The sequence below is a fragment of the Myxocyprinus asiaticus genome, chromosome 14, assembly GCF_019703515.2.
Source record: "Myxocyprinus asiaticus isolate MX2 ecotype Aquarium Trade chromosome 14, UBuf_Myxa_2, whole genome shotgun sequence".
Lineage (NCBI taxonomy): Eukaryota > Metazoa > Chordata > Actinopteri > Cypriniformes > Catostomidae > Myxocyprinus > Myxocyprinus asiaticus.
In genome coordinates, this window is record NC_059357.1 from 41,339,014 (window position 1) to 41,354,374 (window position 15,361).

At 37.2% G+C, this 15,361-nt stretch overlaps 1 protein-coding gene across 2 annotated transcripts in view; it reads left to right on the forward strand.

Moving 5' to 3' along the window:
• The first annotated feature begins 1,344 nt into the window (after positions 1-1,344).
• LOC127451152 (tectonin beta-propeller repeat-containing protein 1-like) overlaps positions 1,345-15,361 on the forward strand; it is a 40,914-nt gene continuing 26,897 nt past the window's right edge. Inside the window, exons 1-10 of one of the 2 annotated variants that reach the window (XM_051715620.1) lie at positions 1,345-1,473; positions 1,969-2,212; positions 4,215-4,400; positions 5,363-5,497; positions 5,665-5,787; positions 6,158-6,332; positions 6,879-6,976; positions 10,383-10,484; positions 13,676-13,806; positions 13,934-14,358. In XM_051715620.1, the coding sequence (XP_051571580.1) occupies positions 1,988-2,212; positions 4,215-4,400; positions 5,363-5,497; positions 5,665-5,787; positions 6,158-6,332; positions 6,879-6,976; positions 10,383-10,484; positions 13,676-13,806; positions 13,934-14,358 (1,600 nt within the window). In that variant the 5' untranslated portion in view covers positions 1,345-1,473; positions 1,969-1,987. The remainder of the gene's footprint in view (positions 1,474-1,968; positions 2,213-4,214; positions 4,401-5,362; positions 5,498-5,664; positions 5,788-6,157; positions 6,333-6,878; positions 6,977-10,382; positions 10,485-13,675; positions 13,807-13,933; positions 14,359-15,361) is intronic. The other variant, XM_051715621.1, reaches the window with a different exon arrangement.

Sequence of the window (15,361 nt, forward strand, 5' to 3'; positions counted from 1 at the left end):
CTACTTCAAAGAGTTCTCATCAAAAAAATCCTCCACGTGCAGCAATGACAGCTTTGCAGATCCTTGGCATTCTAGCTGTCAGTTTGTCCAGATACTCAGGTGACATTTCACCCCACACTTCCTGTAGCACTTGCCATAGATGAATGTCTTGTCGGGCACTTCTCACGCACCTTACAGTCTAGCTGATCCCACAAAAGCTCAATGGGGTTAAGATCCATAACACTCTTTTCCAATTATCTGTTGTCCAATGTCTGTGTTTCTTTGCCCACTCTAACATTTTCTTTTTGTTTTTCTGTTTCAAAAGTGGCTTTTTCTTTGCAATTCTTCCCATAAGGCCTGCACTCCTGAGTCTTCTCTTTACTGTTGTACATGAAACTGGTGTTGAGCAGGTAGAATTCAATGAAGCTGTCAGCTGAGGACATGTGAGGCATCTATTTCTCAAACTAGAGACTCTGATGTACTTATCCTCTTGTTTAGTTGTACATTTGACCTTCCACATCTCTTTCTGTCCTTGTTAGAGCAGGTTGTCCTTTGTCTTTGAAGACTGTAGTGTACACCTTTCTAGAGAAAGCTGTTTCTTTTTTTCTTTTTTTGAGCTAATATTGACCTTAAGACATGCCAGTCTATTGCATACTGTGGCAACTCAAAAACAAACACAAAGACAATTTTAAGCTTCATTTAACGAACCAAATATCTTTCAGCTGTGTTTGATATAATGGCAAGTGATTTTCTAGAACCAAATTAGCAATTTAGCATCAATGATAAGGTGTTGAGTGATGGCTGCTGGAAATGGGGCCTGTGTAGATTTGATTAAAAATGACTTTTTTCAAATAGTGATGGTGCTGTTTTTTACATCAGTAATGTCCTTACTATATATTGTGATCAGTTGAATGCCACTTTGGTGAATTAATTAATTAATTACCAATTTCCTTCTGAAACAGCAAAATCTGTACAGTATTCCAAATTTTGGCCACCAGTGTGTGTGTGTGTGTGTGTGTACTGTATAGCGAAAACATACAAAACCTTTAAAAAAAAGTGGGCCCTGCACTATTAAAAATGCAATTATATGTAAATTCAGTTGTTTCTCTGTTTTGTTCTGTTGTTTGTTGTTGTTGCTTTGAGACTCCAAATAGTTATCAGTCTAAAGTAACACGTGATGTAAAGTCAATACTCATGTATCACTTTTGAGTTTTAATTATTGAGAAAGTTGGAATGAATAATTGATCGTGTAAACGCGCATGGATAACTCTGCCCGACGGAAAAACATACGCGTACACAGTCTGTCCAATCAGAGGCTTGGATAACGGCACTTCCGTGAGCGCTGACCAATCAGAGAGTAAATGCCCTGAACTTCCTGCTCTGGATCTCTGAGCTCTTAGAATAATGCTGGCAATAATTATAAACGGGCGTGTGATGTTTATAATGCACGGAATGGATGAAGACTCACTGCTTAATCAATAGAGAATATCGAGGGTAAGTTTGTATGATACAATATTTGCTCTTCAGTGTATATGACCAGAATATATGTTATGTGTTGGAATTTATATTCGTAATGTCTTTATTTTCCCTTAGAAAATAACACAAAACATGAAGACATAAGAAGTAATGTGCATAAATATGTTATACTTAATTGAACTTATCAGAAAATAATAAGGCTGTTATACGGAATTCACTGAAGCAGGTACAAGTTGACCAGCTGGTATCTAGTAACACTAAACACTTAACTGTAACTATTACTTCACAAACTTGAGTTATAGATCAGCTAAGATCATAAGCATCATCTATATATAAATCAAATATCCTTGGTAAACGGTGAAATGGCTTTTATTCCATTGTAATTGAGAACTTTAATAAAAGTAAATATTAAGCAGTCTTGTCATTGTTTAATAAGTCACACAAAGTCGATACAATATATATTGTATAATTTAAAGTTACGACTAATAAATAAAAATGAAGTATCGTCTTAAGGTGCAGTGCGTGATTTATCATGTCCGGATCGCTGCTGTGGGCAGTGGATGTGTACGGGCGGGTGTTCAGTGTGTCGGCCGCTAGAGGCCGCTGGAAGCGCACTGCAGATGTTCTGCTGGAGCTGAAGCGTGTGACGGGCTCTCCGCAGTGCTGTTGGGGCATTGGGTGCGACCATCAGGTGTATCTCAATGTGGATCCCAGTGATGTGCCTATCCGCCACCAGGAAGAGACCTATGAAAACCAGGTTTGTTAAAAAAAAAAATGGATTGTGATTTACTGGCGTGATAAATTACTGTACAGTTGTATTGCTAAATGGCTAAATGTCACAACTTTTACTCTAGTGAATATTTCTCCGAATAGGGTTATTTTGAAATTCAATTCTGTATGAACACTTAACTACGAAAAAGCTATTGAACATTTCCACAATGGCAACGTACTGTTTATTGACACTGATACACTGATTTGAGAAAAATGCCTTCCTTTTTGTAATGTCAATCTAAAGTAATATATATATATATACATACATACATATTTACAACAAATATAACATTTTATTGTATATAATACAGTAATATAGCATATTACTGTATTATAGGTTATTTTAATGGGTTTTCAGCAATATTTAACCAAAAAAAAAAGTAAGACAATTATGAGGCATAAGGGTTATTGACAAATAAGGTTTTCCGAGGTAATAAAAATCTAGTTTAAAACACGTCTTAGCTTCGTATAAATTTAGTATTTGTCTCCATGTTGGTTTCACAATTTTTGTTTGAAAAAAAAATTAAAGCACTTTCTACAAAAGAAATAAATGGATTTAATGACTTTAAAAATGTCACATGGTGTTACCATCAAGTAAAACAAATTGAAATCTTTTTATTTATTTATGTATTTATTTTTGCATCTTGAATACATGAGAGAATACACAACTTAATTATTAATTTCAAAAGAGTTTCAAACATAGTTTTCAAGATAAAAATATATTTTTTGTTTTACAAATATTATACAATTTTAAGTAAAGAATAATTTTCTCAGGGTTACTTCATTTGACCTGACCAATAATGGACAATGGCCTTATCATTAAAATGTAAAAATATTGATATTTAATGATGATAAAATCCTTTTTTGTGGGTTTAAAGAGGTCCTGTCTGTCGTTTATTTTTTTTTATTTAAAAAAAACAAAAAAATAATAATAATACAAGATTGTTCTGCACTACTCATGCCAACATTTCTTTTTTCAAAAATGTCAACTTTTTATTTATTTATTTATTTTTTTACTGTCTCAAGACGGTTACACTACATGAAATTTTTTACTTTAAGCTGCAGAAAAAAGATGTGTATTCAAGTAACTTTTTTGTGTGAATTGCATTTGCATTTTGTATGTATTTTTTAATAATTTAATAGGTCTGGAGAAAAAAAATAAATAAAAAAAAATAAAAAAATAATAGTGTCATGTCATTGACCCATAAAGCATGAAAGAGCAATGTTGGAAAAGATAACAAATAATTAAGAGAAATTGTAATTAATAAATTGTATATAATTACAACAAATGACTCACATGTGACAACACCTAAATCAATGTGACAACTTGACAGGTAAAACAATTCAACATTAACTATCTACTTTTAGTATATAATTGACCCTTGTCTAAATATATGGCAGTGTGGTTTTACTGTGTTCAGCTGTTTACCCAACAGCTTAAAAAAAAAAAAAAAAGAAAAAAAAAATTACAACATTGGAATTTTAGTTTGGAGTATAGAATTCTCAAAATTGTCCCAAGTTAATTTTTAAACTAGGTGTTTGACCACCACTAGACACAATAAACATTTATGCAATTGAACTTTTGACTAGTTACTGACATAAAAATCTTGTGAGAACTTCCTTAATTGACAAATAGCCCCAGTCTCAGATAAAATAACAATAGTTCAAAAGTACAGTAGTAAGAAATCAATATTTACAACAAACAATTTTAACAAGCAGAATATATTAAGTAATGACTTGATTTAATCATTAACCACTGAGTAATTAAACAGAATAAAATAAAGATGAAACATAAGACTAAATATACACAAAGAGGGAGAATAGTAATAATGAACACAAGTATTGTGATAAACACAAGCACAAGACACAAAGTTGTAGCAGAACACTGCTCCTCATATTATAGCATGAAAGGCTTGCTGTGGTGCTGTTACACTGCAGTATCCAGTGACCTGCTGAGTATCCTTTCTCTTTGTCTGTCTGTTCTACAGAGGTGGAACCCAGTAGATGGATACACTGACACACTCCTACCAACAGACCGCTGGCAGTGGACAGACGAGTCTGGCTTGAACCCTCAGCCTCTTCAAAGCTTTGTGTTGCCCTCTACTAACTGGGAATGGGAGGGGGACTGGTATGTGGATGATGAGAGCTGTGGTAGAGAATCCACAGAGACGGGGGTTAGTGACACAATCTCAGACTACTCCAAACTCAACCCATCCAAAAATCATCCCCTGCCAAACTTAGCCCACCCTAACCTATCCCAAACTTAATATATCCCAAACATAAGAAATGCAAAACTGAACCCATTCTTAACTCAACCCACCCTAAATGTAACCAATGCCAAACTGAATGTATCATAAACTCAACCCATACCAGACTCAACCCACTGCAAGCTCAATCAGCCCAAATTTAACCCATTTCCAAATGCAACTTACCTAAGTTTAACAATGCCAAACTCAAGTTACTCAACCTATCATAAACTCAACCCATCCCAAACACAACCCACCCTAAACTTAACCAATGCCAAACTGAACATTTCATAAATGCAAACCCATTCCAAGTTAAACCCACCCTAAGCATAACCCATCCAAACATATCTCAAACTTAACCCATTCTTAACTCAGCCAACTTAAGCTTAACCCATGCCAAACTTAATTTAATGTATCCCAATCTCAACCCATCCTAAAATGTATCCTAAACTCAACCCATCCCTAATTTATCCTATACCAGACTCAGTCCATCCTAAGCTTAACCTAACCCAATCCCAACCTATCCCAAACTCATCCCATCCTTAACTTAAGCCATCCTAAACTCAACCCATCCTAAACTTAACCTATCCCAAACATAATCTATCCCAAACTTAACCCATTCCAAACTCAACCAACTAACTCTTAACCCATTCCAAACTAAAACCATCCTAAACTTAATGGATACCAAACTCAACCTATCCCATACTTAAACTATCCCAAACTCAACATGTTCTGAACATAAACAATCACAAAGTCTACCCATCCTAAACTTAACCCATCCCAAACTTAACCCATTATCAACTCCCAACGTAATTCATCACAATAATATAAAACAGCCATGTAATACTACTTCAGTGTTTTCGGAATGAGTTTAAGTTTGGTAAATCTAGGGTTGGGAGTATGCAGTGGACTTCCCTGCCGCCTTCACCAAAGAGAAGAAGTGGAACTCGTGCGTCCGTCGTAGGCGATGGCTTCGCTACAGAAGATATAAAGCCCTGGGATCATGGGCCAAGGTACCATCACAGGTGAACACTAGCTAACCTGTTGTTGTTGTCTAACCATTAGATGGGAATCAGGAATTTTTTTATTGTTTCAGTGGGGAACAACCAAAGTTCATCTAGCTGTTTTTATGTTTTATATTTTACACTATCCACATATGTAGGGACATTCTGAATGTGTCTTTTTGATCCAGGTGCCTGTGGACAGAGGGAGACCTCATCCAGAGCCCTTCATTGATATCAGCTGTGGAGGCTGGGACTTGAGTGACAGTCCTCAGAAACACATTTACCTGTGGGCCGTGTCCCAACAAGGGAAGGTAAGAGGAGACCTAACTGCAGCCTTTGATATTAGAACTGCAGGGGACCCAATAATGAAAATACTGTAATCCTTTACCCACCCTTGTGTCGTTGCAAACCTGTATGACTTTCATTGGCTGGTCAAGCGATTTCTTGGAGACTTTTTTTTAAGCAGATGCAGTTACAGTTGCTACTTTACAGTACAGTATATTTGGGCTCGACAGCTGTGGAATCCTTATGGATTAACCACTTGCTCACAAGAATGTGAATAATCTCTCAGCCGAGTGGTTAATTTAAACCCTCTCTGAACAATTTTTAATGTTTGTTACGAGTTGATTAACTATAAATATTACAGCAGAACAGGACAAAAGTGTGTGTATCTCTTCACAGGTGTGGTTCCGCACTGATATTCGGCACCAGAACCCAGAGGGGACACGCTGGGAGCCCGTCCAGGTGCCCAGAGAGGTGGCTCAGGTTGGCGCGGGGTCAAAAGACCTGCTGTGGGCTGTTTTGTGGGACGGACAATTGTTGGTCAGAACAGGCATCAGTAAAGACTGCCCTAAAGGTCTGATGCTGACAGATTTATTACTGGACTTTGAAATCCTTCTTTGAATTCACACATTCAGTATGCAGGACATACAGTACATGTTTTGAATGACTTACACATCACTGTTATTTATGTTAAAACTGTCATCATGGTCACAGTCATAACATGTCAGAGGTATATATGAACATACAGCAGCCCCAAAGATTATTTTAGACACTTAAGTCACATTTAAAAATGTATGAATTTCATTGCATTATAATAAAACATCAAACCAAGTGGCATCTACAAACAAATGATGTTAGAGCTTTTCTCAGAACTAACTTCCCTCTCCTGAGTCATTTCTGCTGTTATCTTTAACAAAGTTGTGTCCAAGTGATTTATTTATTTATTTTTGGATGTCTGAAGTAATTTCCCCTGAAGTTCACACAGTACAATTGTAAGTGTGACTTAAGTGTCCACATTCTTTTTGGGGCCACTGTATGTTACATTGACGATGGAAACTATGTCAAGCAACTATGTTAGATAACAAATAATGGTCTAAATGAGAGATTTTGATGTTTTCAGGTTCATCGTGGGAGCTGGTGGCATCTCCGAATCAGAAAGGAGCTGTTCATGTTGCAGTAGGGATAAATGTAGTGTGGGCTGTTACTAAGGACAAGAAAGTAAGATTACATTTAGTTCTGTAGTGCTTTGTACACTGCGTTTGATTGCCATTTATTTCAATTTTTATTTACTGATTTTTAAATTTAGTTTGTAATGTCATTATGAGCTATTCAGTTTATTTATAAATAATATCTAGCTGACATGCACATTCATTATATTCATTACACTTACAGGCACCAATTTGCACGATAGTATGCTAATAAAATATATAAAAGTGCATGAATTTATGTGCAGTTAACATTTGTCAACAATAATTCAGATTTTCACAGGACAGTCTGTTTTTCATAGTCTAATACTGTATAAACATGCTTTCTTTATGATCGGTCATTGTTAATTTCCAGTTGTGCTGAAATGAGTGTTTGGCAGGATTTGTAGCATCTTTACACTCTGTTCTCTTCACGTTTACTAAAAACATTGGCTGCAGTGTGTTTTCTTACTGTTCCATTTATTTCAGTCTGAATACTCCACTTACCAGTCATAAAAATTTTAAACTTTGCAACATTATTATCCTTCCCTCTGGTCAGTGTCAGATCCAGGCACAGGCAAATAAGCATTTGCTGACCCCGCACTCCGCACTCTTCCAGTGGTATTACATAATAAAATTCAATCAAATGCATCTCCGTTAATAATATTCATCTACTGACAAACAGTCGCAGTTTCACTTGGCTTATTGAAAAAAATAGTAAAAAATCAGACAAGAAAGTACTGAACCCATGACAACTCACACATAGAGCAGAAAACATTCCTCGAGATCACAACATCTTTAAATGTACTGGATATTAAACCATAATATGGCAGATAACGCCACCCATGACATTGAGTAAATGGATTTGTGATATAAATAAACAGAAAATATAGCCCAGCTATGTTGTTCATTTATTGAGTTGTTAGTAGCCAACTCAATGAATGAGCAATGTTGGCAACAGCATACCACCATCAGCTGTTCAAAATAACCTACTACCATACTACATGTGTTATTTATGCATTATGTAATATATATATATATATATTGTGTATAGTATGCACATTTTCTGTATGCATGGAATTCTTGGATGACCGACTACATTTGCCAAAATGTGCAGTATACGACATAGTTACTGCGCACAATACTGTATAATGCAATGCGCTCGATTTCACCTTCCATTTCCATCCATTGTGCTGACTGAACCTGAAGTAATATCAACAGCAATTTTTGACATCGCTTTTAACCCTTTAAGCTCTGAGGGTATTTTAAAAGATTTCATTGGCATGCCCAAAATTAAAGGCTTATAACTCGACATAAAAACAAGGAGGACCAAGTGTTTGGTATCATTTTAATGAAAACTTTTCACATTTTTTATGATAAATTCTGAGACTCTCAGCCTAAGAAACTGCTGAAAAAACATGAGCCAGAAATTTACTTTTTTTCTTATTTGACATTATATACCTCAGGGTGTAATTAAGGTAGCTCTGAAAAAGCTATTGTTTTGTTCCCAATCATGTCACCTGTAACTGAGTAAAGTTTTGTGTTGATACGACAAAGCAATCAAATGTTATAGCATTACAAATCTAATTTATCCTAGTGTCCAAAAATGTCTCCAAGTGTCCAAAAGCCTCTCCAAACAAATAAAACAATAATTTTACCTTATAACTAAATACACAAGCAAATACAACTATGACTAAAAGTAAGTTCTCTTTTCAAAGCATGCAGGCATGAGTAACGAGATCTCATTCAGTTCCATTCTGTGTCATTTGAGCCATCATTGAGTCTGTCTCATGTACTTGGCGTCATCTCCTGGTGACCATATGTAATTAGAGTGAACGATCCTCCCTGCCCATATTTGGATGACTTCCACCTCTTGTTGCAGCGATCTGAATCCTAATACGATTGGTTTAGCATTCCGTGACTCTGGACAACATACTACATCATTTCTGATGAAGTCATCTGATCCAGGAAAGCTAACGTATTTGCAGCCAGATAGCACATTATGTGCTGTGTTCACATTGTGCTTCGTGTGGATTATCGAATGATCTAAGCATCTGATTACATTGTGTGTCGGCTCATATTAAAGATAGTCGCCTCTTCTAAGTAATGGTATGTGATATTTTCCATTTATTTTTTGTGAAGTTATAAGCTAAAACGCAGCATATAAACAACACCTGTTTACATGTAACATGTATGTCAAAGACATATATTTAGCTATTATTAGCTAGATTTTTTTTTCTGTGAGTAAAACAAATGGACTGGTTGTATTCTACTCTTTGAGAGCTTTCCAGTAACATATGACACATGGCTATTTGATCAGTTTGATATTGATTACAATAAAATGTGCAGTGCAAAGTTATTAATTAATTTCCAAAATGGAACACTTCTGATTTGTCTGAAAATGTCAAAGCACTTGTTCAGTTTTTGTCATAATGCCTACATGCATTGTAAAGTGTAGCTTCTAAGCTTTAAAACAGTACCTATTTTGTGTTGGTCAAGACTGTAGTTATTAATATTTTGGTAATTGTTTTTTTCTCAGCGGGCCCGAGCTTAAAGGGTTAATTGGATTAAAAATGCAAAATAATAATTTTATATAGAAATGAATGCCATGTAGAAATGAATGCCAACTCTATAGTTGTACGCTCGTTAGGCACAGTGTTATGCACTACATACGTGCACTACGTCTTATCCATTTTTCATGAAGGTGCTAAATCGAAGTGCAATTTTCGTGCCTGTGCAATGCTCAACTGGGCGTGGGTGGGACTGTTCACGTGTATCCGTAAGAGTATGCATGTAAACAGTGTCTATTTAATAGTCTATTATTAGCTCAAAGTCTATACTCAGTCCGTGTATTTGCAGTTTGGGCAGGTGCTACTGTATCAAAGTGCATGTCCCTGACAATAACAGTTAATGCATGATGTTCTGTGTCACTAGAGCAATATGATATACTTTAATTTAACAGTGCTTTGTGTTTGATTGGTCGCTGTTCATTTCCAGTGGTGCTGAAATACTGCATCTTGATGATTTACTGCATCTTTACTCTCACCTTGCTTCGTGTTTGCTGAAAACTGCAATTGTAGTGAGAATTTTAATCTTAATTATAAATTAATCTAATATAAATAATATATTATTCTTGTTTTAGCTACCAACGTCTTATGATTGGGCTGTTCAGTTACTGCTTGCACTTTGCACGCACAATTTCGCCTACACACTTACGCCTAGACTTACCAATCCTCTTTGGCCATGCCCACTGACTTTGTGCATATTGTGTATATCGCATAGCACTGTGCTTAAAATAGAGCCCCTATTATGTGACAGTAATACAGCATACTGCCGTATCACATATTATTTAAAAACAGTAGGCAGTATACAGTGTATACAGTATAGTATGCAGTAAGCAGTACACTGGTATTCCATTCTGAACATTTTGTGTTGGACAGGTTTGGTTCAGGAGGGGGGTAGATTCTCACAATCCCACTGGATCAGGCTGGATCAATATTGGTGGAGAGATGGTGATGCTCAGTGTGGGACCCAATGACCAGGTTAGATTACACACTGCCAAATGGCCTACATACAGCGGTAGCCATTCAAATGATTAAAACATACATGAATTCACTCTCTTCTGACAGTTTTGAGATGCACATGACGATGTTATTACTGAACAAACTAGATTTTTATGTTTTCTGAAGAAAACGTGAGTTTATTGCCAAAGTTTAATACTTTGAGTATGGGGTTTGTTCAAATCCCTAACCCTAAATATGCACAATAGTAATAGTGATGCTTGCCTTAGCAAACACCAATAACCCAAACACCACTAACTAGTGATGAATTAGTCTTTTGCTGTTATCATATTTTACCTAGTTATATTGTAATAATCATTTTCTCCTGCATGGACAACTTTAGTGGTCTCAGTACTTGCCCTTGGGGGACACCCTTCCCCTATGGGGCGGTACAGACTATTCTGATTGCACTGCTGTTTTCATGTGTTCTCAGCTTTGAGGATTAACCATCATTAGATCCTCAGATTCACAGACCAATATATTCACCATGCACAACAGACCAACTGTATCCACTGTCCAAGTTCATATGCACAAACATGCACCATCCAATCACTGTCTCTGCTTCACACTAGCCCCTCCCACTCCGTCAGGACTGGCATGTAAGTTCTGGTGGTATCAGGTTTCCACGGGTGTTGATTTCTGGTGCTGCTGGGTCTTTCTTTCTCTCTGTAACTTGACCCACTGGCTCTCCCTGTTGCCTACCATCTTGCCTCCAGCCCTGCCCAGCCATATATATACACCTCCAATTCTCTCACCCTCACACAGCCATATGGGAGCACATCTAATTTGAGTTTGGCCGTGATCCATCATTCCATGCTTCACATTTCATTACTAGCCGCCCGGGCCGTGTGGCTGTATATTCAGCTCAGCTGTGGCGCTAATATTTTATCCTGTTTCTCAATTTGGCTTAATCAGAAACAATATCCTGTCTCTGAGAACAATGTTAGCACATAAAAAGAAAATACTAGAAGATCATGCCAGGCCATAATGATTTACTGATGCCAACCCCCGATACTATAAGCCTCATTATGATCGGGTTCATATGAATAAGTTATATTTTAATATTACAGAATCACACCAAAGCTAGTCATAAAAGCATCTGATGAGCATAACATGCTGCAAAGTTTGCAATTATTAGCATTAAGGAAATCTAGAAATGTATTATTTTGCTGATGTATGTATGTATGTACATGTTGCTGCTATATATATATATATATATATACAGGTGCATCTCAATAAATTAGAATATCGTGGAAAAGTTCATTTATTTCAGTAATTCAACTCAAATTGTGAAACTCGTGTATTAAATAAATTCAATGCACACAGACTGAAGTAGTTTAAGTCTTTGGTTCTTTTAATTGTGATGATTTTGGCTCACATTTAACAAAAACCCACCAATTCACTATTTCAAAAAATTAGAATACATCATAAGACCAATAAAAAAAAACATTTTTAGTGAATTGTTGGCCTTCTGGAAAGTATGTTCATTTACTGTATATGTACTCAGTACTTGGTAGGGGCTCCTTTTGCTTTAATTACTGCCTCAATTCGGCGTGGCATGGAGGTGATCAGTTTGTGGCACTGCTGAGGTGGTATGGAAGCCCAGGTTTCTTTGACAGTGGCCTTCAGCTCATCTGCATTTTTTGGTCTCTTGTTTCTCATTTTCCTCTTGACAATACCCCATAGATTCTCTATGGGGTTCAGGTCTGGTGAGTTTGCTGGCCAGTCAAGCACACCAACACCATGGTCATTTAACCAACTTTTGGTGCTTTTGGCAGTGTGGGCAGGTGCTAAATCCTGCTGGAAAATGAAATCAGCATCTTTAAAAAGCTGGTCAGCAGAAGGGAGCATGAAGTGCTCCAAAATTTCTTGGTAAACGTGTGCAGTGACTTTGGTTTTCAAAAAACACAATGGACCTACACCAGCAGATGACATTGCACCCCAAATCATCACAGACTGTGGAAACTTAACACTGGACTTCAAGCAACTTGGGCTATGAGCTTCTCCACCCTTCCTCCAGACTCTAGGACCTTGGTTTCCAAATGAAATACAAAACTTGCTCTCATCTGAAAAGAGGACTTTGGAACACTGGGCAACAGTCCAGTTCTTCTTCTCCTTAGCCCAGGTAAGACGCCTTTGACGTTGTCTGTAGTTCAGGAGTGGCTTAACAAGAGGAATACGACAACTGTAGTGTCTGTGTGTGGTGGCTCTTGATGCCTTGACCCCAGCCTCAGTCCATTCCTTGTGAAGTTCACCCAAATTCTTGAATCGATTTTGCTTGACAATCCTCATAAGGCTGCGGTTCTCTTGGTTGGTTGTGCATCTTTTCTTCCACACTTTTTCCTTCCACTCAACTTTCTGCTAACATGCTTGGATACAGCACTCTGTGAACAGCCAGCTTCTTTGGCAATGAATGTTTGTGGCTTACCCTCCTTGTGAAGGGTGTCAATGATTGTCTTCTGGACAACTGTCAGATCAGCAGTCTTCCCCATGATTGTGTAGCCTAGTGAACCAAACTGAGAGACCATTTTGAAGGCTCAGGAAACCTTTGCAGGTGTTTTGAGTTGATTAGCTGATTGGCATGTCACCATATTCTAATTTTTTGAGATAGTGAATTGGTGGGTTTTTGTTAAATGTGAGCCAAAATCATCACAATTAAAAGAACCAAAGACTTAAACTACTTCAGTCTGTGTGCATTGAATTTATTTAATACACGAGTTTCACAATTTGAGTTGAATTACTGAAATAAATGAACTTTTCCACGACATTCTAATTTATTGAGATGCACCTGTATATATATATATATACAGTATATACTAGGTTTTCACTGCTCTAAAACATTTATTTGGCTAGATATTGTGTACTTGTGTTGAGTAAAACTAAAGACATACAACTTGTCAGTAAATAATTATTTTGAGTTGGTTCTTTTCATTGAATTAGTGGAAATGGTTCACAAATCAGACTAAATGATCTCTTGCAAATTGGTCTGAGTAAAAAAATAAAAAATAAAAAAAAAACCTGTATTGAGTATTCCCAAATTCCTAGGTAGGTCATTGAAAAGACATGTAAATTCATTGTTAAAAAAAAAATAGGGTGAGAACCATGTGTAACACAGAATTATGGTCTTTTATATACATTTCATAATAGGTTTTATTTTGTTTGGTGTGACACAGGTATGGGGGATTGGCAGCGATGATCGGATCATGTATTTCCGTCATGGTGTGACAGCCACAGAGGTCACTGGCAGGTCATGGGTCGCTGTGTCTGCACAGCTTGATGGCAGTGTAATCACAAGCCATTCCAGGTTGTTGAAAATAACAATCTTTATAGATGTTCCCTTTCAATAAATCATGCAGTATCATTTCCGTCCAGCAGATGGTGCTCTGTTTGTTGTGAATGGCTGTATTTCATGTTTGCATCTGTGTCCTCAGTGGGGAGCTCACCGCTCCTTCCCAGGGATCCATTCTGGGCTGTGACGACATGGACATTCCCGAGCCACATGTTCCAAAAATCACGAGTGACAGCTTTATCTCGGCACTGGTGTCTGATCGCTCGGCCCCAATAAAGGATTCTGCCTCTGTAGTACACCCTACTGTACCTGAAGGGGACCAAGTGTCGAGCCAAGAGTCGACCCCTACACTCCAGTCAGACAGTGGCAATACACCATGGAGCATTGTTGACCTGGAAGAATTGAAGGGCTCTGTTCCCAGCACTGCCTGCAGCTCTGTGGCCACATACCCCTTTGAGCTTGAGCAGAACTTGGTTGAGCAGGAGAAAATTCCACCCTGGGCCTGGGTCACTGGTGGAGGATGTGACATAGATTCAAGCTCACACGTCAGCTGGCTGTACATCTCAGGTGCAGCACAGTTAATGTAAAGTCTCACAGAAAATCAGTTTGGTCTCAAAATACCAATAGCTTTGTACAAATCAGGATACATTTATCATAGTCCAGCACATCATTTTTTAAATAAATCTGGGCTACTTTTTAGAAATGGTGCAATGTTTTTTGTGCCTGAAAAATTGATTAGAAGTTTTTGATTTATTTTTAAGAAATCATGCTGTATATTCCCCACCTCAGGTCAAAAGTAGCAGGGCTGTACCCGCCCGAGTGGTCAACAAATACTTTTTTTTTTCATTGGCCAATTAGTAAATGAATAGTTCACCCAAAAATGAATTTACTCATCCTTATGTCTTTCCAAACCTGTATGACTTTCCGTCTTATGCCGAACACAAAAGGAGATGTTTTTAGTAAATATTGTGCTTTTTCTTTTCAATAATACTTAAGTGAATAGTGCCTCACTTTAAAGCTTTAAAAAAGGCCCAAAGTATCATAACAGTAGTCCATGCATCATATTACAAGTCTAATGATGAGAAATATTTAAGTGATTTTAAGTGAAAGTCTTGACGTCTGTTGCGCATTCATGAACTAAACATCTTTTGTGATCCGCATAAGAAATAAATAAATATGGGTTTGGATGAGCTATAATGGGGCGCATGGTGAGTTGTGTGTGGATACACTACGTCTCCGCGGTAACGTGCTCAACAAGCCACGTGATAAGATGCGCGGATTGACGGTCTCAGACGCGGAGGCAACTGAGATTCGTCCTCCGTCACCTGGATTGAGGCGAGTCACTACGCCACCACGAGGACTTGGAGCGCATTGGGAATTCCAAATTGGGGAGAAAAAGGGTAGAAAATTAAAATAAAATAAAATAAAATCTCATAGCCACAGAATGTAGAAAGGATAGCATCCTAACAACATAATATTTAATTTCTATTCTTTATCATTTTCACATGAATGAGGAAATAAACGCCATTGCAGATGTGAAATTTGTAATTGTGCTACTTACATGATGAGG